This window comes from Batrachochytrium dendrobatidis, assembly GCF_000203795.2.
Source record: "Batrachochytrium dendrobatidis JAM81 unplaced genomic scaffold BATDEscaffold_13, whole genome shotgun sequence".
NCBI lineage: Eukaryota > Fungi > Chytridiomycota > Chytridiomycetes > Rhizophydiales > Batrachochytrium > Batrachochytrium dendrobatidis.
In genome coordinates this window covers 410,186-433,904 of record NW_006281111.1, presented here as the reverse complement: position 1 = coordinate 433,904, position 23,719 = coordinate 410,186, and the positions used below count along the sequence as shown (strand labels likewise).

The 23,719-nt window shown below is 39.1% G+C and overlaps 7 protein-coding genes across 7 annotated transcripts; 4 read left to right on the top strand and 3 right to left on the bottom strand.

Annotated features, from left to right (window-relative positions):
- The first annotated feature begins 395 nt into the window (after positions 1-395).
- On the top strand, positions 396-3,277 carry BATDEDRAFT_17681 (uncharacterized protein). The gene is made up of 5 exons (XM_006681552.1): positions 396-429; positions 956-1,059; positions 1,759-1,848; positions 1,983-2,413; positions 2,513-3,277. Exons 2-5 carry the CDS (start codon positions 1,038-1,040, stop codon positions 3,179-3,181), a joined length of 1,212 nt encoding a protein of 403 aa, XP_006681615.1. The 5' UTR covers positions 396-429; positions 956-1,037; the 3' UTR covers positions 3,182-3,277.
- Positions 3,278-7,379: 4,102 nt separating this feature from the next.
- On the top strand, positions 7,380-8,100 carry BATDEDRAFT_37384 (uncharacterized protein). Its single transcript, XM_006681681.1, has one exon. It carries the CDS (start codon positions 7,429-7,431, stop codon positions 7,825-7,827), a length of 399 nt encoding a protein of 132 aa, XP_006681744.1. The 5' UTR covers positions 7,380-7,428; the 3' UTR covers positions 7,828-8,100.
- Positions 8,101-8,797: 697 nt separating this feature from the next.
- On the bottom strand, positions 8,798-10,369 carry BATDEDRAFT_13935 (coenzyme A transporter; the record flags this gene model as incomplete). Its single annotated transcript, XM_006681548.1, has 4 exons — positions 8,798-9,115; positions 9,194-9,507; positions 9,622-9,831; positions 10,129-10,369. 4 exons carry the CDS (start codon positions 10,367-10,369, stop codon positions 8,798-8,800), a joined length of 1,083 nt encoding a protein of 360 aa, XP_006681611.1.
- A 757-nt stretch (positions 10,370-11,126) lies between these two features.
- Positions 11,127-12,799, bottom strand: BATDEDRAFT_91589 (uncharacterized protein; the record flags this gene model as incomplete). Its single annotated transcript, XM_006681710.1, has 3 exons — positions 11,127-12,256; positions 12,347-12,495; positions 12,552-12,799. 3 exons carry the CDS (start codon positions 12,797-12,799, stop codon positions 11,127-11,129), a joined length of 1,527 nt encoding a protein of 508 aa, XP_006681773.1.
- A 1,582-nt stretch (positions 12,800-14,381) lies between these two features.
- BATDEDRAFT_91495 (uncharacterized protein) lies at positions 14,382-16,188 on the top strand (the record flags this gene model as incomplete). Its single annotated transcript, XM_006681766.1, has 3 exons — positions 14,382-14,554; positions 14,647-14,795; positions 14,891-16,188. The coding sequence occupies 3 exons, from the start codon at positions 14,382-14,384 to the stop codon at positions 16,186-16,188; spliced, it is 1,620 nt and encodes a 539-aa protein (XP_006681829.1).
- Positions 16,189-16,373: 185 nt separating this feature from the next.
- Positions 16,374-21,168, top strand: BATDEDRAFT_91496 (uncharacterized protein; the record flags this gene model as incomplete). Its single annotated transcript, XM_006681765.1, has 3 exons — positions 16,374-16,427; positions 16,533-18,765; positions 18,914-21,168. The coding sequence occupies 3 exons, from the start codon at positions 16,374-16,376 to the stop codon at positions 21,166-21,168; spliced, it is 4,542 nt and encodes a 1,513-aa protein (XP_006681828.1).
- Positions 21,169-21,440: 272 nt separating this feature from the next.
- Positions 21,441-23,405, bottom strand: BATDEDRAFT_35933 (uncharacterized protein; the record flags this gene model as incomplete). Its single annotated transcript, XM_006681658.1, has 4 exons — positions 21,441-22,082; positions 22,183-22,561; positions 22,698-22,804; positions 23,190-23,405. The coding sequence occupies 4 exons, from the start codon at positions 23,403-23,405 to the stop codon at positions 21,651-21,653; spliced, it is 1,134 nt and encodes a 377-aa protein (XP_006681721.1). The 3' UTR covers positions 21,441-21,650.
- Between the last annotated feature and the right edge of the window lie 314 nt (positions 23,406-23,719).

The window sequence follows — 23,719 nt, the reverse complement described above, 5'->3', positions numbered from 1 at the left end:
TGCAGTTTTTATTTTTGGCCAAAACACAGCAATTGATTTTGGCCAAAATCAATTGCTGTTTTAAAACTTCATTGACAGCTGAAGCTATATGAATAACGAGTGATATTCTGAAACGCAACAGACTCGATCTGTAGCTGACAAGAGTCGATATTTTTATAATTTACAAACGCATCTTTATTTGCAAACACAAGCTAGATCGACAGCCAAACTTGGCTTGAGTAAACGAGTTCAACTTTTAATTCGATTTGCAAAGTAGAATTGCACCAATAGATAAAACTTGCATTGTAAGATTGACTTGTTCATGTTGCAGTTCTTGGCAGTCCAACGTCTAAACTGGTCTTGTTTCGCGTGTGCAAAAACAGTGTTTTATCTGCAAAGGCAACGTTGCTGGTTCAAACCAACGCACTTTTGACCTGGGCAACACTAGATGTACGGATGATTTCTATCTGTAGTTACTTTGTAATGCACATGTATATCAGGAGTTTCATTTTGATGTACATTCATACTCTTTGTTGTATTCCCCCTGGCTATTCTTTTTGATAGCATTTACTGGACTTGTGCTGTCGGCCATCTTTAATATTTCTGATACTTGGAGTATATTTGGCTCAGAATTTATGTTTTCATGAAATATACACTATCTCTACTACTGGAACTTTTATCTAGATTACTAGTGCTTTGCAGCATATAGTACTTGGACTAGTGATTTCTCCTGCCTGATTTGCATGCACTATGGAATTGATTGTGGCAAATCTAATACAAAGATACTAGACGAAATTCCAGCAGATCATATCACAGGTTCATGAGTCTTAATTAGGGTATACTATATCCAAGATGTTCCTGAGCTTGCTGGGGGCTCTACATGTGTTGAATAGCATGTCTATTGTACTTTGAATCTATTGTTTCAAAGAATTATCTATAAATCGAGACACTAACTATTGCCCATGTATATGCTCAACCAGAACTTGCAAGGCTTGTTTTTAAAATCAATCTCAACAAATCATAGTACTATCAAAAGATATTTCATCAAGCACATTAATATGCACGCCGGTTCACAAAGTGGTAGGATCAAACTTGACTATTTTACATCCGCATTCACGTAAAATGGACCACTTTCCTATTTATCCTGCAGTCATTATTCTACTTTGGAATAAGCAATGGTTGACTATATGGTGTGCTTTCCTATTAGAAATTGGCTTGAATAGACAATCAGTCGCTCCAAACAACATCCATCATGTAGCACAAACTATAGTTTTGAACTGACACTGCCCTCATTTGGTAGTCATACATTGTACGATCACTCAACTCATCCATTACAATCCATCTATTTAATTCAACTGTTTTCAATCCAACTCTGTACACACTCATGTATGCTAATCTCTGATACGCTCGCGTTCTAGTTCAACAGAACAATGATTGCATGTCTTGGGAATGCAACAATTGTTTTGATGCCAATCACACAATGTTTGATTTGGATCAAAAAAGAGTTGAAGATGGAACAAGTGAGATGCACTGAAACAGAGATGTGAACATGGATTCAGTTTTTATGTAAACATGACAAAAGAATAGTCGACAGTTTAAAGAACAGTATTCAGTAAATTGAATCATTTGATGAGATTAACTGTTTACTATGTATTTTGGTATCCTTATTTAATGTTTTGTTTTATGTGAACACGGCTGTATTATCTCTACTCATCTCTTGTTACGTTACTAATTAGATATTCACTTGACCCACTACATTGTTCTGTTTATTTTCAATAGATTCACAAAATGAGGATTCTGGCACGAGTGGGTTTTCAGAAATATCCTCATCAGAGGTATCGTGGATATCCTGGTACTGTTCGCTTCCAGGTACATTGGAACTCCATTATTACTACCCATTATCTCTAGTCTTGTGACTTTCTATACATTTTAAACTAAAAGGTTTAGAGTTTGATGTATAGACAGTTGTGAATTTAACTTGCTACATTTTTATTAATCTTTAGAGCACGAATTTTTTCTCGAGATTCCCGAAGAATATCTAGAAGATGAATTTAATCTTGCTGGGTTGAGCTCAAGCGTTCCATTGTACAATGAAGCGCTGGATTTAATTTTAGATCTGGAACTAGAATGCTCAGATACAGATGATTCAAATAGCGCAAAGGTACCACAGCAGCGACAACAATACAATGCGCATTTGAGAATGGTGGAATCATCAGCACAAATTTTATATGGACTAATACATGCGCGTTTTCTTCTCACAAAACCTGCTTTGGTCAACATGGCAGAACGGTTCAGAATGAAGGATTTTGGCCGATGCCCTAGAGTTGGATGTGGTAAATGTGGTGTAGTTCCGTGTGGTCTTTCGGATATCCCAGGGGTTGCTACACTTAAAATGTACTGTCCTCGATGTGGCGACTTGTATAGTCCAAAAAAGGTAACGTACTAGGAATATGGGGTGCTATGGTTTAGCCATTGGATGTATTTTGATTTGAATGTTTAGCGGATTTAACTGACACTACTAGTTTGATTTCAGCCGAGATTTCAGTCACTTGATGGTTCAAGTTTTGGCACATCGTTTCCATCATTCCTATTTTTAACCATGCCACATTTAGTACCACCTGTTCGAATGGGTGTCGAGACGGAGCAGGGGTATATTGCACAAATGAATACAAATGAGCACGAGCGTGCAGCATTGATACGAGCACGAGAGCATCCAGTTTTATCGTCTGATGAGAACAGCGAGATGTCAGAGTCGTCAGAATCAGAATCAGAAGACGAACAGGAGGAAAACGATCGATCCGAGAAAGATATTATGGAAAACGATAGTTTTGCGATGCAACGTTTGCCAGACTATTGGGTTTATACTCCGAAAATCTTTGGATTTAGGATCTCCGAGTTGTCGAGCACTGGACCTCGTTTGGGATGGTTACGATGGCGCTCAGGATTGCCAATTCCTGGTAAGCGACATCACAATGAAATGGACAATAATTTAGCGACCCATCAACGACCTGCCCATGCAGGGAAACTCGTGGCACCATCCTCTGGAGTTGCCTGCACAGCTGGACAAGCCAACTACAATGGTGGTAGTGCAGTTCATCCGCAAAACGTAAATGCTTTGGAATTGGGGCAGTTGAAAATACCAATGGATACGAATGGATCATCTTGGACTGTAAAGTCGCACACGGAGTCCAAAGAAGCTTGAACAGTTTTTTACCGCCGTATTCACGTAAAATGGAACACTAAATAGGGGTACCAAAATACATAATAAATAGCCAGTCTCATGGAATGGTTTCCACTTAAATTACTGACAGAACTGTATTCGGTAAAGTTGGCTAGTATTTCTCGTAGGGATATTGTCATTCAACTAGAGCATGAATGTATCTGTAAGCTTTAGGACACAAGAGTTTGTACGAATCTGAGAATGGTTGAATCCAATATTTGGGTTCAAATTTGGTGATTGTATAATATATGACCAAGAACAGTGTTCAAACTGTTTATTGAAGAATTGAGACCATCAAAATTGGGGCAGTGCAGTCAATTTGGAATAGGAAAGCATAGCAGGACTGTTTATTCTGGATCAGTGCAAGACAGGAGAGTTGTTTAGTGAATACTGCGGTAAATTAGTTTATTCAGAACCCTCCGGTATGTCATCAGATTCGAAGGGCCTGAATTCCAAGTATTCATCATGTGATTCACAGTAGGCGGAGGGAAAGCAGTAAAGAGTGTCATGTGTGAGCAGCAGTATTTAGTTGGAAAACTGAATGATCAGCACATGCCGAGTATTGTACATGTATGATGAATGGTCTGGGAACTCACAACTAGTATTAGTAAAACACTCCACCCTTGATGGTGTTTTACTAATAGATTGTCTACTGGTTTGAATGACAGAAGCATCGATCGTGTTTCCAATACCGCGACCAGCTTACAGGTTACCACTGCAGTTCTCGATACCATCCAAGTAGAATCTACTTTATAGTTTTCGACACCATCCAAGTAGAATCTACTTTACAACATTTTATTTCAACTCCAGTTTGAGAATGTTCAACGTGCAGTAAATTAGTGCAAATTGCTTCACGAGACTGCTGTATTTTGGTACCCTTTTAGTGTTCCGCTTTACGTGAAGACGGCTGTGATGTGCATGATTTTAACTTTTTAGCCTCGACTCGCATCAACCCTTGACTTGCATTCTAATCGCATCTGCTTTATACTCTCAAGTCTCTTGATATTCCACAAGACTCTTACTGTAGTGGTTAAACATTAGTGTCAGTATTCTACTTGCTGATCTTGACTGCCCCTTGCACTTGCACTTTTAAGCTGTCTGGAGTGTTTGGCTTCAACTTGCATATTAATGTCTGGATTAAACCTACTCAATCCTTTCTTATGTTCATGCTTTTTAAAGCCATCTTCTGCAATATTCATGCTACATTATAATCTTACTAGAATCAGATTGTTGCTGATTTCTTCTAGTTCACAGCCCTGACTTGGATTTACAGCTGTATTCACATAAACAGAACTTTCCTATTTATCTTGCTGTTACTATTCTGCTTTGAACTAGACAATGTGTTTGCCTTTCTACTATAATTGGGTTTCATTGCTTTTTCAATCGACACTCTTAATTCTTGCTCCAAACAACATCCATCATGTAACACAAACTATAGTTTTGATCTGATATTGTCCTCATTTGGTAGTCATACATTGTACGATCACTCAACTCATCCATTACAATCCATCTATTTGATTCAACTGTTTTCAGTCCAACTCTGTACACACTCATGTATGCTAATCTCTGATACGCTCGCGTTCTAGTTCAACAGAACAATGATTGCATGTCTTGGGAATGCAACAGTTGTTTTGATGCCAATCACACAATGTTTGATTTGGATCAAAAAAGAGTTGAAGATGGAACAAGTGAGATGCACTAAAACAGAGATGTGAACATGGATTCAGTTTTTATGTAAACATGACAAAAGAATAGTCGACAGTTTAAAGAACAGTATTCAGTAAATTGAATCATTTGATGAGATTAACTGTTTACTATGTATTTTGGTATCCTTATTTAATGTTTTGTTTTACGTGAACACGGCTGTAATACTTGCATTTGCTGCTTTGCATTATTGATATCAGTCCATGTCAAGCATCCATTGGATGTCATTCAAAGAGCAGTGTTGGACTATACACACCTATTGTTATGTGTATAACTAAAAGTTACCTATGCTGAAATATTAGACTTGCTTGTCTAATTGCTTTTCAAACCTCTATTGTCATTCTCTGACACGCAATCCTCATTGTATCCTTGGCATGTATTCAACAATATATAGTCTGTACTTGCTGTGTGTATTACCCGACCATCTTGGCTACTTTTATTCGTGCAGTTTCCACTTGGACATAAATAGAACCAGTGACTAACCTGTTTTATATTTGTTTTTGCATTTTATTTACCTTATTCAACAGTCTAATTTGTTCTCAAACCATCCAATTTTGTGTCTTGACTAAGCGTCGCGACACTTGTTTGCCATCAGATCAGTATAAAATCAGGTTCATTTGAGGCTTGTATACCAAATATTCAGTACACTTTTAAACTATTCTGAATCTTGCCTGATAATGTCTGGCTCACTCAGAAATCAGGAAAACAACGTGCAGCATATGATTGAAAACACTTCTTTGGATGCAAAACTGGAGGATGTTGTCATTACTCACTCTGGATCTATAGTATATCCAGCACGGCTGGTTCGATCAATCTCCAATAGTCTGGAAGGAAATTTGCCTAGAGCAACTTCTACAGATGATAGTGCCAGAAAAACAAATATTTCTTTTACGGCTGCTACAAATTCCATGAAACTGCCATTAACTACTCCATGGAATGATGAGGGGTATGGATCATGGGAAGAACCTTCTTTGATGATTGTACACGCTTCCAACGATCCATTTCCAGGCAATTCAGATATCACAGACACCTCCCATCTTCCACGCACTTCTCATGCTCTTGAGCTCCCTCCACTCCAGATGAAAATATCTCCCATTATTTCATCTGATACTTTTCCCATTCTTCCTAATATGCAAAGTGTAGATACTCTGCATTATTCACCTCAGTTTTCGTATCTTTTTGACAAAAGTGATTGTGACGCTGTAAAGGGAAAGCCATCCAACACTGTCTTGGGCATGCAACCTTCTTTTCAACAAACTATTGATAAGCCCTATCCTGATGGCACAGATGGGCACTTTTTGTCTCTTGTTTCCACATCCTATGAAAAGCATCACAGTCTTGACACTTACCATACCATTGGAAGCTCTGATGAACCTGTGATTACCAGCACTTCTTTGCCATCAAAACCAACTAGAGACGCGGTTCAAGTGCAGTCTACTCGTTCTTTTGCCAAATTCTCGCATCTTTTACCTGAACTGTTGGTGCTAGTACATAAATACATTTACGCTCTTTGCGGATCACCATCAACTACACAGCGCACTCTCTATGCTTGCAGTCGGGTCAACAAACATTGGTATATGCATAGCATTGCTTGCCTTTGGGAGCACCCATATCTACCTACGGAATCATCCATTATCAGATTTGCTCATTCCTGCATCCCGCCTGTTTTGATCAAATTTAATACGGATGCTCCAGACTCAAACAACACACCCACTACTTCATGCATAAGCAACACCAGTAATGGGTTTCTTGTGCGAAAACTGGACTTTGGACGTGTTCGTTTACACGATCCCTTTCATTCGTTCATTTTTAATACTGTGGCAAAATATTGCACTGAGCTTCGCGCTGTTCGACTCTGGTGCGAATCTCTTGATATATTCACTTTGCAGCATATAGTCACCTGCTCGATTCATCTGGATACTCTTGTGGTTACTGGAAATCTTGGTCGGTGGATTGACGTATGTGATTTCAATCTTAAAGGGTTTGTCGATGTGGTGTCAAAACTTAGTGTTTTGCAGGTTGACGTGGGATTTGATGGTGATTTTGGTCGAAATAGACTTGTTCGTCTTATTTCATCAAATGTCAGCTCTTCAATTCGTCATCTTCGTTTGGCCGGCGCTGATGACGATGAACGTATTATGGCTATTTGTAACAAATGCCCTAACCTGCAAGTCCTTTTATGTGCCTGGAGTAATATTACCGAACAATGCATCAGTCACATGGCTACATCTATTCCAGATTTGCGTGTTCTCGATCTTCGTGGATGTCAGAAAGCAGTCACATCTGCTGGGATGCATCAGTTACTATCTCATTGCCATCATTTGAAAGGCATTGATCTGAGTTTTACAAGTGGTGGCGATGATGTGTTGGCATCCCTTATTGACTGCACCGACTCCATGAGTACCATTATTTTGGCTGGATATGCGTGTTCCGAGGCAATGCTGGTGCGACTCATTAAGCACATGGGCACTCATTTGCGAGTGCTGTCCATTGCTTGGTTTGGCGGGAAGTTTACCGATACTGCCATGGCTGCACTGGCCGCATCCAGTCCGTTTCTTGAAAAACTGGACATTCGTGGATGCAGACATATCAGTGTGACGGCTATTCAGTTCTTGGTAGAAAAATGTAAACGACTGACAATACTCAAATTGGAAAGTTCCGTCTCGGCCGTTCAAAATGCCGATCTACTAGCTGCAAACCACATCGTGTCTTCGACTACACCAATCTCTGTAAGTACATCCATAAGTGGAGTTATTTCGACACGCCAAAATACACTTCCAATCCCAACTGCAAGTCGCCGTCGATTTGGCCACAGAACACAAAGGCTGTCAGCCGAGGAACATGAGCGTCGCAGTCTACTGAAATTACTTCGCAAAAGATTTCCTTCAGATGAGCTTGTTCGTCTCGAGGAAACCATAATGTGATTTATCTATTCTCGTTTTTTGCTTCATGCGCAAATACCTGTTCATACCAACCACCTGCTTTATATATCTTTCATCTTGCAAATCATCTTTAAATGGAGTTGATTCACTTGTATATATATGCATCTGCCTTTGTATAGCGCCTAGCAATCTGGGATCTCGTTCGCTACACATTGTCTTTTGATCTACGATATATAAAGTTTACCTTTATATCTTTTTAATTCTCATCGTTATTTTCAACAATCATTGCGTTAGCAATTAAAACATTTTTTGTTGAAAAGGTGTGCGTTGATCTCAATATCCACAATCTTTTTAGCCCAACTATTCATTGTCAATCACTTTCAATTTACAGTCGTATTCACGTAGATGGAACTTGCATTTATCTTGTAGTGATTGCTTTAGAATAAATAATAGTTGAATATTTGTTATTCTTCTAACAAAAATCGACTTGAATAGAGCTCTTGAGTTTTTGGTGTTTGGGATTATTCGACGCACAAAGTCATCTTTTACAGGATTCAAGGATGGACAATACAGAGTTGTGTAATGTAGTTGCAATCTGCATTGGTTGTTGAATGTCTGGTAAATTATGTCTAGTCAAAGTTGCTTTGTGAAATGGAGCGTTGTTTAGAATAATATGCGTGTTTGGAAATGTTGCTGTCGTTGTTTGGAAAATCTTGGAATGCTATAGTCTTGACAGCTTTCTCGATCAGTCTTCAAAAGGTCCATGAGCGTGCTCGCAACATCTCGTTGTTCAAGTATCAAGAATTACAAAAAACGATTGGGATATCTTACGTGAATATGGCTGTCAATGAGCTTAGATTGTTTTCAATTCTCACTCGACTGTACATTTCAAACACAATCAAATCATACCCTATCAGTGAAAGAATATAAAACTATTCATTTACAAGTCGACACATTGATGAATTAATTTTTTAGACATTTGAAATCTTGAATTTCTGTCAACTCGATAGATCTAATCGATATTCAGTTGGAGTTTGAGCCATTCATATGAATAGAATGAAACAGCAAACATAGGTGTAACTTTGATATACCCAATACTCAAGCCAATCCAAAAACCTCTAAATCCTTTACGACGAAAAATGTCTTTGACTGTGTTGAAAGTAGATGTATGTTCATGTCCAAGAGCAGATTTTCCCGACACTTGCATATGGCGTCGAACGACTTCAAACGGATAAGAAAAGGTCTGAGCAATGACTCCAGATATGCCACCAATGGTAAGATTCGTCAGAGCGTTTAAAATTGGCTTGATAGGAGTATGTAGATCAGACGACTTTGCCGAGGTAAAAGATATATTAGTAAGAGGATGAGAGGTGGGGTTAATAGATTGCTGCTGTTGGTAGGCAGATACTTCATTCCAATTGGACAGAGTGTACTGCTGATAATGCATGAGCATATACGACTTGAGTGTTTCATAGGTTAAAAACGAAACTCCTGCATAGGGTATCATGCCATAAATAGTGGGTATAAAGCCCCGATAGAAATTAAACAGGTTCGTAAAAGGCAAGATCCATTTGGGTGCATTAGGGAAGAAAATGCTCGGCTCGATGTACATTGCTCTAGCGGTCTCAAACAGGCCAGATGGGGGTCGGTTTAATCTTACATCAAATGCCATCCGAACACGCAAAATATCTAGTGGGTATGAGCAAAACACGGACAAGCAGCCTAGATGATCATTTTATAAGAAAATAAGAATCCTCGCTTCAAATTAGTATATATACATGATAGATCCTAAATGTCAAAGTTGGCAGCAATGCAAAATATCGTGTATTATATTACCAGCAATTGATCCCGCCAGAAATTTTTTTATGGGAGTTTCATGTTTCTTGGTAGGCATTAGCCACCCCTTAAGTTGCTCATATGACATGAACTTGATAGCAGCGTATGGGAAAATACGAAGCAGTGTTGCTGAGTGACCCTGAAAAAGGCCAAACGTGCCTTGTGTACGTCGAATGGTAGATAATGCTCGAAATGTTCCAAAGAACGAACCTATATTAATAAGATCATATTTTAAAAACATGGATAACAAGTGTTAGATTAAGTATTGGGTATCCATCATTATGGAGCAATCCGTAATGCTCAGCCAAAAAGTCAATTCTCAAACAACCGGAACCACCAAGTGTAAAAGCATAAGGTGAGATTGAATATTTGGACAAGTCGCACTACAAAATCGTAAATACCGCATTCAATTGAACCACATTATGGATATAATATTTGTATAGCAACCCAACCACAGCAGCATTTTCAATAGCGCAGTGTAAAGTGAATCAAGGCAATGAGCTTTACCAGCGAATTTCTCATATGCTGGATTACTGGTTTGAAAGAGGATCTTTACTCGATCCAAAGGAGCAATAACTGTCTTTGCAGCACATCCAGCCAGACCACCTGCAAGAAGAGTTTTTGATATGTATTCTATAGATTGCTTGTCTTTACGGCTTTTGGCATCGATAAATGGAGTGTGTTGCTTACGAACATCCAATTGTGAAGTCGAGTTTTTATTTTCTGATGGCTCATTTGATGCAGACATGGGCAGACAATATATATGAAAAAGTTTAGATACTGGATTTGATGCAATCCAGAAATGTGTAGTATGTCAAGCTGCACTGGATAACTAGCACCAAAAACGATGGCTGAAAGTAGGTGCAAAATCGACTGTTTGAACAGATTTTTACAGCCGTGTTCACGTAAAACAAAACATTAAATAAGGGTGCCAAACTGCATAAACAGCCAATCTCATCAAATGATTCAATTTACTGAATACTGTTCTTTAAACTGTCGACTATTCTTTTGTCATGTTTACATAAAAACTGAATCCATGTTCACATCTCTGTTTCAGTACATCTCACTTGTTCCATCTTCAACTCTTTTTTGATCCAAATCAAACATTGTGTGATTGGCATCAAAACAACTGTTGCATTCCCAAGACATGCAATCATTGTTCTGTTGAACTAGAACGCGAGCGTATCAGAGATTAGCATACATGAGTGTGTACAGAGTTGGATTGAAAACAGTTGAATCAAATAGATGGATTGTAATGGATGAGTTGAGTGATCGTACAATGTATGACTACCAAATGAGGGCAGTGTCAGGTCAAAACTATAGTTTGTGTTACATGATGGATGTTTATTAAAGCGGTCGATTTGTAGTAGGACTACAAATATTCAACCACAGATTATTCCCAAAACAATCAAATTACTCAACAACAGTATTGTTTTATTGCATTTTATAATTGTGTGGCCAAAGAAATGGCATAATCTATGTTGTCTGTTTTTAAAAGACCAGTGTTAAAATTCCGACATTGTTCCCTCTGAATAGTCTATACACTCATCATATAATGTGGGCTTTATATGACCAGACTGTGAACTTTGTAAATAACCACGAACAGGATGTGGTAAAGTAGGTCTTAGATCTGGTGGGCTGCTTGGACTGGTCAAGTAAGAATACATTGAATTGTGCAGTACAGGGCCATACGCAGCCGACGAGCCATCCGACAGCTGAGACGTATTTGTCGAGGGAATCGCGTAATCTGTGTTTCTTTGGTATGGCTTCAATTGTGGTAAAGGCTCGGTAAGCGGAGTTGTATATAGATCAGGTGAGAGATGTGACGATGCAATTGAAGAGGGTCTAAAGGGTGATTTTTCAAGACGACTTGGCAAGGCATTACTATCACTGTACGCAGGGTTGGAAGGAAGAGATGGGTTGGTATAGAATGCATCATTTGTATAAGATGTTTTTGATTGCAAAGGTGCATTAGATAGATGCTGTAGCGCAACCGGTGATGCTGCCGATCGTGGTGTTTGAAAAGAAGCGAGAGTTTTGCTTCTACCAATTGCCAAAAAGTTTTTCGACTTGTTGCGATACCGCCTTGTTGACTCGTACAGTTGAGTAGGTGGATGGATCGACTTGGGTTGGCGTTTTAATGGATTATCTCGATTTGCGCGGCCAGTTTTATTTCTACGAATATAAACTATAGCAACTGTAGCACATGCACAAATAAATAAAACGCACCCAATAACAATCCCAGAAACGACTGTAATACTAAGCGATGATGCGTTGGAGGCTAAGCCATCAGGTTTGCCCAAGTTGGTAGCATTTCCATCATAAATCATAGGAGGATTGGAAGGATCTATAGGCTCGGTAGTATTAATTTCACTGTATGGCCAAATGTTTGAGGGGTTTGAACGCATATACTCGCTTGTATCTTTAAGCGGAGTTGCAGAAGTGGTAATAATATCTGCATGTTTTCCTGTAACACAACTAAGTCGATTGGGGGGAGCTGGTTTGCTAATTCTACCTACGTTGAAACAGCCAGAATCACACCCGGAAGAAGTGCAAAAGTTGTATGTGAATGTCTGTTGCCCAATGGGAGTGAAGACTGTCTTTATCCAATATGTTGCGTTTGCCTGTGTACAACCTATGCAAGTCAACCCAACATTAGTCCTATCGAGATCTTGCACAAGAAATTCGAGTCATCAGAAAAAAGTACAAATCAAGCTCAAATTACTTTCAAACAGATAGTGCACTAGCCCAGCTGACGGTGAACCTTGACATCCTGCAAAACCTGGTTTATCTAAAGAGATATCTGCAGATGCATAAAGAGCCGAGGCAAACGAGGCGACGCCTGATTTCGTATTGGTGGCATCCAGAGCTGTTCTGTATAATTCATCAGTTAGAAAATAAAAACTAAAATATTGATTTGGACTACTTACGGTGACAAGGTTTTTGACATTGTAAGAGTATGAAAATAGGTCCCACATTCAGGTGATGGAGTTGTGGCAATATCATGTATCTCTGACACTGATATGCAGGTAGAAGGCAAGCAATTGCTGCTGGCACATTGCATATATGAGATTGATCCAGTTGTGGTAAACTGATTGAAAGCTGTCAGATTAGGAGTAATCACAAGGCAGGTTGGATCAGCACCAATGATGTTGGCAGGAAGTATATTCTCGGCCATCATTGAGGTTGCTGGAAATATATAGCTCCCGTTATTGCATCGTGGTACAGTGACAGTTTGGATCCATTGTCCATGTGTTAAACTGAATGTCATGGAGGCTATCAAGATTCTGATTGCCACCAGTATAGCCTCGCTATGGAAACAGCTCATTGCTAATTTTCAGTATATAGCAGTAGATTGTGATGGATGTACAAGCACAGTGAGTGTTTAAATGGAAATCTACTGCACAGTTGCTGATTAATCAAAATGACTGATTCAAATCTATAGTTTGATATACAACAGGATATTGATTACATGGCAGCTTGAGGCGTTTTTATTGGTAATTGTTCAAGCAATCCAACGAGTTTGTCGGCCTCCGTCGCGTGATTGAATTAATTGAAATGGTTTATACGGTGCTGATGTGTGGCTTGGAAATGTGACTAATTAGTTGAAATAGCACAACCCTTTGATCTTTGCAAAGTTTCAAGATAATGCCCATGTAAGACAGCAATGATATTGGATTCAACCCCAGTTATATTCAATTGATATGCATCAAAGGGAAATAGTCAGTGTCATTTATATACACAACTGTATCACGTAAAATGAAACATTGATAGACGGTCAGTCTCCAAATTTACTAGTTAATAGTATTTTCTAAACTTTGAGTCACTAGTCTTTTTCCGCTGTGCTTATTTTTGTATAAACAATTAAACGAATGCCTACACTACATTTCTAGTAAATTACAATCCTTGATCTTATTCAACTCTGCTTCTATACAAACCAAACATTACAAGTAAATATTAGATAATTGGCACGGAAACAACCGTTGCATTACCAGATTGCTTCCCTGCACTAGAGCGCGAGTATATCCGAGGTTTTAGAATACAATAGAGCTTGATTGACAAAAGCTGAATCCAATATCTGGATTTCAATAAATGAATCGGGTGATTGTACAATGTATGGATATATCAAGAGGACAAGTGGATAGTTTGATTGTACATATGATGGACGTTGTGTTGATTGAATTGAGAATGTTTATTGGAGAAGCAATCAATTTGCAATAGGAAAGCACAACCAATATTCAACCGCTACTTATCCAAAATAGAATAGAGGCAATTGCTGTAAGATAAATACAAAGGTGGTCCATTTTACGTAAATACGGCAGTAAATACGGAGCAATTGAATTGTCCCGTAATTCGACGCCTCAACTTCGGTATGGCTTTTATTTTTAGCTGCGAGTTTTGTGGCTGCAATAGGGTTTTATATTTTTGAGCAGGTAATCCAGTTTTCAAAACTTGCATCTGGACTACTTGATAGCCCGACTTCAGTGGATACTGCGTTCATTTTCAATACCAACTACTACGGCTTGAAAACTATGAAAAATACACTTTGGAATGAACGACTGTTTCCAATAGCAATACTTGTCCATTTATTGCTCATGTTCAGCAGCGTTGCTGCTCAATGGATCCAGACTGTAACAGTAAATCAGTGTAAAAATGAAGCGTTTCGATTTACAGCAGATTCACTAGAAATGGATGTAATTATGCCTGCAACCGCAATCGGTGCACCGCCTAATTGTATTCAAATTACACCTACCGTTAACATGTATTATCAGTTTACCCCTACTGGAACTGTTAAAATATATCAATGCAGTGCAGCAACATGCGCTAGTACAAGCTGTACTATTCTCACCGAGCTACAGGATATCGCCAAAATGCCTACACCTGATTGTGGCAATTATTTTCATACACTTTCCATGAGCAAGCCATTTACACCGTAAGCACATGTCTTGCACTATCTGACCACTAACATAATATTCCTAAATTGCTGACATATTTCTCTTTCTATCTTGGACTTGATCTCTTTAGGGATGTTCTCGCGGCAGTCATGGTCAGACCTGGTGTTGGCACTTTGGCTTCCGCTTACTACACCTCTATGGATATGACTAAACAAGGAGCTTCCACAGCTGGATGCCAAGGAACGTATACTTCTGGTGCCATTCACTACATATTTGAAGGTACATTATCAAATACCAATTTTTGCTGGATTTTGATTGAACCCTTTTCAATTACGTTCATCTAACAGCACGCGATATACATTGATATTGTCTAGATTGTGTTCGCGGAAACGCTACTCATTGGATAAAAACTCAGTTCACCCCATCGGGTCAGCAAACGTTTGCCAACAGGTTTTGCGCATCCAACACATGTACAGCAAACTGCGCATCACTGGATAGCTACAGCAAGCCGGCTCCGCTAAACCAACCTTCGTGTGCTGTTGGAAATTCGGTAGATACCATGAATTACCCTGCCGTACCTACCAAAGCCAATAGCGAGTATCAATCCAAACATCCAATCGACGTTTGGCCATACACTCCATCCATTGTTAATACTACCGTTCCAACAGTGAGTGCCGACTCTCCAAAACCGAGCCAAAGCCAATCTATCGAGCCCACATTTCCTAGTTCGCCAAATAGCAATGTCAATGAGCCCACCAATAAGACTGCACTAGGTTCTGGCAGCTCATCATATGATGGTGGTAAACTAATTGATGCGGGAGCTGCTGCTGTAATCGCAACGGGTGTATTTCTGGCTATGTCTGGGATTGCATTTGGTGCCATTTATATTCTAATCAAAAACAAAGTTAAAGAACGGCAAAGACATTACCAAAATCAATGCATGCCCTTGGATATAGAAATGACTCGAGGCAACCACTCCAAGACTCTATTTAATAAAGGTGCCCAAAATAATAAGCGATTTTCCGACGCTTCATTTCAAGCTGCACTCCTTGAGCCTTCCACTCTGAATAGAGTGGGTAGTATCTCTACGCCTACTCATCCCATGCACCCCTTTGCACCATTGTATCCAGGTCCATCGTCCACTTTAAGTGATCAGCGTCTTGAAAAACTCAATCACTCAATTCCAGCACCTGCCAATCAATCCGAGCACATATATAGCTACGCTGCTCATGCTAGCAGAAACGGCTCAAATCTGTCATATACCGATTTCAGCTCTCAAACTTCGAATGGAGACGCAGATTCGGTTCCTGTTAGACTCAAGCGATCAGATAAACGGCCCAAGTTGCTACGTGAGGCTTTTTCTGGTTCATCTACTCCGCCACCACAAGCTCCTTTCCTTACAGAGCCAGTTTTAGACTTGAAAAACTCTTTAGCCCAAACCTCAATCGACGATCCACACAATTCTCGACCATCAAATGACGCATCCTACCATTCAGAACCTTCACGAACGCATGTGGCAACTACATCTGAAATGAAACCCGCTTCACACTCTGAGAATACTATCGACTACTATAGTACAGAGCCTGCCTTTATAACACAAGAAATGCACTTTGACAGCTCAAAACAACGTCATTTTTCAATGCAGTTTTCCGAGACTTCTGATAACCAATAGATTTTAAGACTGTTTAACTTGAACAGTGTATACTAAAATAAAATCTACGATTGTAATCTTTTTTTAATTTTGTTAAATGACCTGAATTGAACTGTTTGCTAGAACGAGTCGAGTTCCAATTTGCTGTAGCTGGAGTTTCGACGCGTCGCCAACTTTCCTCATCGCAATCAAGTTAAAAATAGATTATGGACAGAGATGCATACATACATTCCAATAAAGCCAAAGTAGATTCAGTAATTGTAAGATAAAAATAAATGATATAGCCAGCTATCGATATTCAACCTTTTTTGCTCTAGTGTATTTACTAGTTTCTAATACCAGCTAATTTTTAATGATTTACATAGACACGAGATAAGGATAAATCGAATCGTACTGATACTTTGGCAAAATCTAGCAAAACAGATATATCTCAAACTTCAAACCAAAAAGATTCTGATACCAACTTTAAAGATAAATATAATTCTGATAAACCACCAATCAAACTGGGCTGTGAATATGGTATTGATAAAATCGAATCGGAATCAGCCATCGTGTCCATATATCCTTGTGCTGTGGATACACTGCAGCAACAAACTAGTGCTACTGCATTCCCAATAATGGGGTTTGACACGGTCCAGTCTAAAACTATACAAGACACTCCATATTCAAAACGTAGTACTGATCGCTCTTTCCAATCAAGTACTACTGGGATGCAATCAATTATTAAAGATAATCAAACAGATAGCGATGACAACGAATTAGAAGCATGCACTAAATCATTATCTTACTCGTATCCTAAATCCAAATCGACTTTTTCGCCTACAGAATCAGGTAATGCATGCAATGACAGGTCCAATGATGCAGTCGAGCAACTACATCATACACTTGAAAACATATCCAAGCCATTGAAATCTTGCCAAACAGTACATACATTAAGCCTAACTTCATCCATGAATCAATCCAACAAAGTACCTGCTATACCAACTTTAAATTCTCTTGCGCTTCATAAACATCAAATGTATAAGCGTAGTGCATCCATTGGCACGAGTTTTTCAAAGTCGTACCTAGCAAGTAAAGAGTTGCTATCACAAAGCTTTTCCGAATCAAGGCTGTCCTGCATTAACCAAACAAACTCCAAATCATTGAATCAAAAAAAACCAAGTCGCCAAGAAATTTTGCCAACTTCTGCTCAAAGTGAATTACCATTATCAGGTATAGTTAAAAAAGAAGAGGATATGTGTAAAGAATCAAAAACCTCTAATAGCTTAAATTTACCCATAGATATGGATGCTGCTAAATCTACCCCATCGACTAGTTCTAAACGTATATGGCCAGCAATTTCGTCTATATTGAACCATACTAAAGAAAAGCGATCACAAGAAAGTGTGGACTCCTCATCTATCGCGGGAAAACCACCATCAAATAATCATACCAAAGTAGACCACTCGACAAAAATAAAGCCATCATCAAGCCAATCCTTTCCATATAGTGGAGGACGAAGCCATCAAACCTCTAATATAGACCGACCTACTTCAAATTTTGCTGATCACAAGCAACCCATTCGTCTCCAACGCCAATTCACTCAAGAAGAAACCAAAAAGCGAGAACGACGTGCCATCATGTTGTTTGAATACATTGCACAATGCAAACATGATGAAAGGGAAGAAAAAAAGAAAATTATGGATCAATATGTTTGTTTGCAACGAGTCAAAATTGCAGCCGAGTCAGAAAGACTGGAAACAAAAAGAATCACTCGAGAGAAACGAAAATCCGAACAAATGCATCAGATGATTCGTCAGAAACGTGATTGTCTCGAGGCAATCCATCAGCAAGCCTATAAACACTTGTCACAAAATCGTCCTACACCAACATTGACCAAAGTGCCAAACGCGACTGAATGCTTTGCATTCAATAGATATGATTGTTCTGCTAAAGAGGTTACATGTGTATCGAATGTCAATGTTTCAGCACCATATGAAGACCCAAGTATTGTGTCCGAGTCTGTAAAAGATCCCGAGCATACTATAGATGGACAAAAGGCATACCATCCAACACGTTACTCGTCTACGGTATCAATGATGAGTTCCAAATCCATTCTTAATAGCAACGGGTCATTTCAAAATCAGCAAAAAAGTTATTCCAAAATTATTGTATCAGGCCAGGATCAACACGAAAACACTGAAATGAGAGCCATAATGGGAAATAAGCTTGAAAATAGAAACCTTGGGCATGAATGCATTTCTAGTCAAGCTTTGGAATCAACTTCCAACATTTCACAAAGTACTCATGCAAATAGACCAAACCGTTTAATTTTGCACGAAAAGCACCAGAAATTGTCTAATGCACCAACTAATTCCAAATTGCACTCCAACTCATCCAAGATTGAATTCAACCCAAACACTCCATCCAAATTGGCTGTTTGCAATTCTTCACATTTAGACTCGAGCAAAAAGCTTACCCATCATGGCCCGCGGCTATTCAAAAGTAAATTTTATCATAAACAAGCATTAGATGTCAAAGCTCTTCGAAATCAGCAATATCAGTTTCATCATCCAAAGTATATAGCACAGATACAACATCCAACTAGCAAAGTAAAAGGTAGTTTGATCATGAAAATGCAACTATTTATTCAAAAAGCATGCATATAAAAACTTTGAAACATTCGTATCAAATAGGTTGATCATTTTATCAATTCAAATCTATTATTGATTCAAAAATAACAAAACAGTTTAAATGAAATTTCTAGGATCACTATCGAACATGGCCAATTTAAATCAAACATCACAACTCATGAACGAAGCAAAACCGTTCGCGACCGAACAAGATTTTCTCGAGTTTAAGAAAAAATATAGTCAATCTTATACTTTAGATATTCCACCACCAGCCCCTTTATCAACCGCCATTGTGTCCAACACTAAATCGCATCATAGACTTGCTCAAAAGCAGATCATGAAAGACAATGCAGTACGACAACGAAATATGATAATGAAATCAGCGTTTGGAATGTCTAGTGATTATGAGCCAACACCAATCGCTTTGCAACATCACGAAAACGGAATTTCGCATGGAAAGTTAGGCTTTGAGACACCAGAGCCATCAAAACCCAACGAATCTGTTGCTAATCTTAAAAATAACGGAGCTGAACAGCTGAATGATTCGAGGTTGTCACGATCAAATCAATCAAGTCAGTATAGTCCGTCGCATAGATCATCCATGCTGCACACAGGAGGTATGCTTTCTGATATAAATGTAAACCTTGATAGCTTAAACTCGCTCGGAAAAGACCGCTCCATAAATCAATTCATGCCAGAAGAATTCCAACCAAATGTATCCAACGATAGCTCATCTCCATATTCATCGCAGCATAATAAAACTCCAAAAGGCTGGGCAATCCTTAAACAAAGCATCAAGTTTGCTGATAGGAAACCTGATTTTTTACCGGATTCTCATTTCTCGACATCTTCACGTTCTTTGTCAAATGTATCCGCTTCTGCACTGTCTTGTTTTACACCAGAACGAAGAGCATCTTTTGTGCATAGTGGCTCCAATTCACCAATGAATCTTGAAAAATTCAGAAACAGTGGTGATGCAAATGGAAAATATACATATATTCTCAAAAGCTCATCATATACCAGTATGGACGATGAAGCACGCGAATTAATAAGAGAGCAAGAACGTGTCGAGCGGCACATTGAAGACCTTACAATGGCTGGATTAGCTGGTGGAAGAAGGGGTAGTATTTACAAACAATCTTGTATAGCTCTTACTTCCGATCGAAAAGGTTCTGGTACAAACTCTATGGTATGGCGTAGCAAGTCGGCTGGATTGAATGTAACCACAGTTGAAGAAAATCAAAGCAGTCAATCTGAAGATATAGTTGAATCAATAGAGCCCAATGTTAAAGATGTTGAATCTAGCAGTCTTTTAGCTGATAACCTGCAGGAAACTTTTATAGAAAATACGGAGCCTACATCACCAGATGAGCCAAAATCACCCGAGTGTATGAAGGCCAATATCCAAGATTTAAACATCGAACACGATTGTATAACACCATTGCCAGTAGACCATGACAGCCTAAACACTCTACTACACAGTTCCATACCTAAAAACAAGATATCCACATTGAAGATCTACAATTCTTCAAGCAGAGTCACTAGCGGACAACCCAATAGTATTGGTGATCATGAAAACGAACCCTCTGTGTCATCAGAGCCATTCATGGATAGTATTTCCATATATAGTACAGCCTATGCCAAAAATGATGGCGAGTTTACTCTTTCCAAACCTAATCTGATACATGAAGCAATTCAAGAAATAGGATCGCATCAAGCTTTCTGTGCACCACTTGTCGGAATTTTAAAAAAAAATACCGATACTGGTCTAGCTGAACCAGACAAATTAGAGGCCTCAATTCAATGCGTTTCCACTACACAATCGTCAAACAGTGATGTCTTTCAAATATCTGAAAATAGAGCATTGGCCGCCAACAGTTTACATCCACTTGCATGCCCAAAAATGACATGGTCGCATTTGGGAATGTCAGCAGTGGCAGAGTTTGGAAAAACACTTCTCCCAACAAAGTATGTGCACGAATTCAAGATCCATACAACCAGCACGAATATTTTAGGCGATATTGATCAACCAAATGCTCTAGAACAACAGAGACGGGTTAAACCGAATTCATTATTTGCCGCCAAGGCTGCAGAAAACGATGCATACATGTCATGTCTAAAAAAGGTGGCTTCAGTAAACCTCAACTTTGATAAAAAGCAAAAAAGTTGTTTCGACCCATTACTATGCAAAAGTGATATACTTGCTGATCAAACATCGGCCAACAAAAAACCACGAGCAATACGGCCTTGGGATGGAGTCAGGATGAAAATAAGCGACATGCCTTTGGACATTGGCTTTGATTCGGCCACCAATGAAAATGGCAAGGTTAAAGAAAAACCTAGTCTTGTTCTCCAAAATGTGCGATTCTGGAATCCCAAGATTGAGTAGTGTTTTGTTTGCGCCAGAATTTAATGTAAAGCAATACAACTTGGCCAGTGATGCAGTTCTTTGGTATTACAGAGCAATCAATCCATCAATAGTAGTAAATTAAATACGAGCTAGTGAAAAAGATTAAAGCGACTATAGTATTTTTTAGTCTACCAGTTTTTATAAAAAATATAGCAAAAGCAGGCAAAAATTGCGCTAGATAAGCACAATCTCGAATATAAAAATAAACCCCACCAGGAAATAACAAAAGGCTAAACAGGTAACAGTGAAATGATGTTAAGTTGCATCTTTGTTGAATAAAATAAGGAAAAGATAGGCCTGGATTAAATGATCAGAGTCGATTGTATGTGTTTGCAAGTGTGTAAAAAGAAAGAATAAGAGATAAACAAGAGGGTGTTGAGTAGAGTTGAAAGAAATGATAAAATAGCTGATGCAACAAAGCGATGCAGGGCAGACAGTAGTCAGACAAATAATCTGCTAGGTCACAAGTGTGTTTGTGCATTGTATTGATCTATCCAACGGCGCTTCTTGCACATGGTCATTGCATTTGCTACAGAGGATACATGCAGCAAGTGACTAACACCATCCCGCTCTCCGCTACTATGTGGTGGTGATGCATGTGTAGCTGTGCTTGTATCAGACTCAAACTCCAATACAGATCTATCTGGAGAAGGAAGAGCCATTGGAGAGGCTTCAATATGCATACTTGATCGATGGATTAAATTCTGTAAAGGAGGTGTGACGGCAGAAAGAAGTGGGGGTGTGCGCTGATGGGATCTAGAGTCCGATTCTGTTGGAGTTGTAAAGTATACCGACGCATATGCAGGATTTTTCGAGTCTGGTGTGGACCGGCTATTCACAGATGATGACTGCGATTGGACAGACTTTAGAGACATCTTCTTCTCCTGTCTTACCTACAAGTATTTAAAAAGGGTTAGCGTTTGCTATCGAGCTAAAGGTATCATGAGAATAGACTGACGACCAAGATCGTTGTATATCCAATCTTAACTCTACCTTTTTTGCAGGTTTGTCAGTCATGGCTTGGCGGACAGAGCCGCCCGCAACATGTTTCTTTGACTTGCTAGCTGCAGCTGATGTGGAAGTGGCCTTCCGTGCTGCAGTTCCGTTGACAGTAGAAGAGTCTGCAGAGTTATATGGTGACTGCGGTTTTTGCTGTTTCAGAGTCGGAGAAACCTGATGTTTAGCAAGAGATAGTGGTGCAGACCCAAGCCATGTGAAAAAAGACGGTACAGTGCCCGAATGCCAATAGTCAGTTGCTAGTAATACGGCCTTGTCCTTGCGGAATTCAGCAGCACTTGAGCCAGCAAGATATGAAGTATAAGGGGGTGAGGCGGGACCAAAAGGCAGAGTGTCCGTTTCAGAAACAACAGAACTATGCAGAATCAAGGAGCAAAAGCATGCAATAAATAAAAGTTTGTCAGATACACAACAAGCGTCGAGTATGGGGTTGCTTTGATGAAAACAAAGTGTACCAACCATCTTGCATTATCCAACCATTTGCTACTTACAAAGAGCCGTCTTCAAAGTAGCAGACCAGCAACTGACCCTCTCCTGGTAGCTCAACATCAGGACCCATAGTTTGTTTAAATAGACTGTATTCAGAATGAGGGACCACCTGGAAATAGTAAAGAATCATTATATTGGTTAGTATAGGTTATTCATCAGAGTAATGGCAGTCGGGATAGTTGGCGCAAGTTTGTATAATAAAGCTACTCATGCAAACTCGATAGCTCATTGAACAAGACTCCTGTGAGCTTATACTAGTGCAGTCATGACTGCATTTTATAAAAATGTCCTTGGAATCCTTGACTGCATTTGTAGGATATTAACAGCAGTCATAAGTCTTTTGTACTCTACAGACTTCAGTCCTGATATCAAAAAACAGCATCCAGCAAGACTATACATCCATATTTTGAAATATAGTGATATAACCATTCCAGAGTAAAAGTCACAAATGACATAGTTGCTATTCTTGGCAACAGTGACGTGAGCAAGCTTACCATTGCAGGCCACCAATAAGGAGTATCTGAATCATCTGGGTCGACAAATACCAGTGCATGTCGTTGATTGTAAGAGTCGATAGTAGTATTCAAACCAGTTACAGCAGCATTGGATGAGCAAGAGTCGCTTCTAGGAATGGCCGGTTTGAATGAAGCCATTTTGACATCGTTAGTGTGAATTGCTGAATGCATAGAATGAAGAGAACCAGATGTCATAGCGACCATACTAGCGTTGAGCATAACCTGGCCAGTAAAGTCGGTTATAAAAGTAATGCAGCCGTATTCACGTAAAGTGGAACACTAAGTAAGGGTGCCAAAATACAAAATAAATAGCCAGTCTCATAAAATGATTGGTGCCAATTCTTGCTAAATTTACTAAACATTCAACTCTTTAGTTGATTGGTCTTTGTAGAGCTTTATTAGAAACAGTCGAGCTAATTTCTGGATTGAAATCCATGAATCTGATGGTTGTGCAATGTATGAACATATTAAAGATAATCTCTGCCAAAACTATATATTATATGACGGAC

Bases quoted from the DNA above. Each gene is read 5' to 3' on its own strand.
- BATDEDRAFT_37384 (XM_006681681.1), top strand. From the start codon at position 7,429: ATGGCTGCACTGGCCGCATCCAGTCCGTTTCTTGAAAAACTGGACATT.
- BATDEDRAFT_17681 (XM_006681552.1), top strand. From the start codon at position 1,038: ATGCACGCCGGTTCACAAAGTG. The intron at 1,060-1,758 runs GTAGGATCAAAC...TATTTTCAATAG, and splicing joins GCACGCCGGTTCACAAAGTG to ATTCACAAAATGAGGATTCT. The intron at 1,849-1,982 runs GTACATTGGAAC...ATTAATCTTTAG, and splicing joins CTGGTACTGTTCGCTTCCAG to AGCACGAATTTTTTCTCGAG.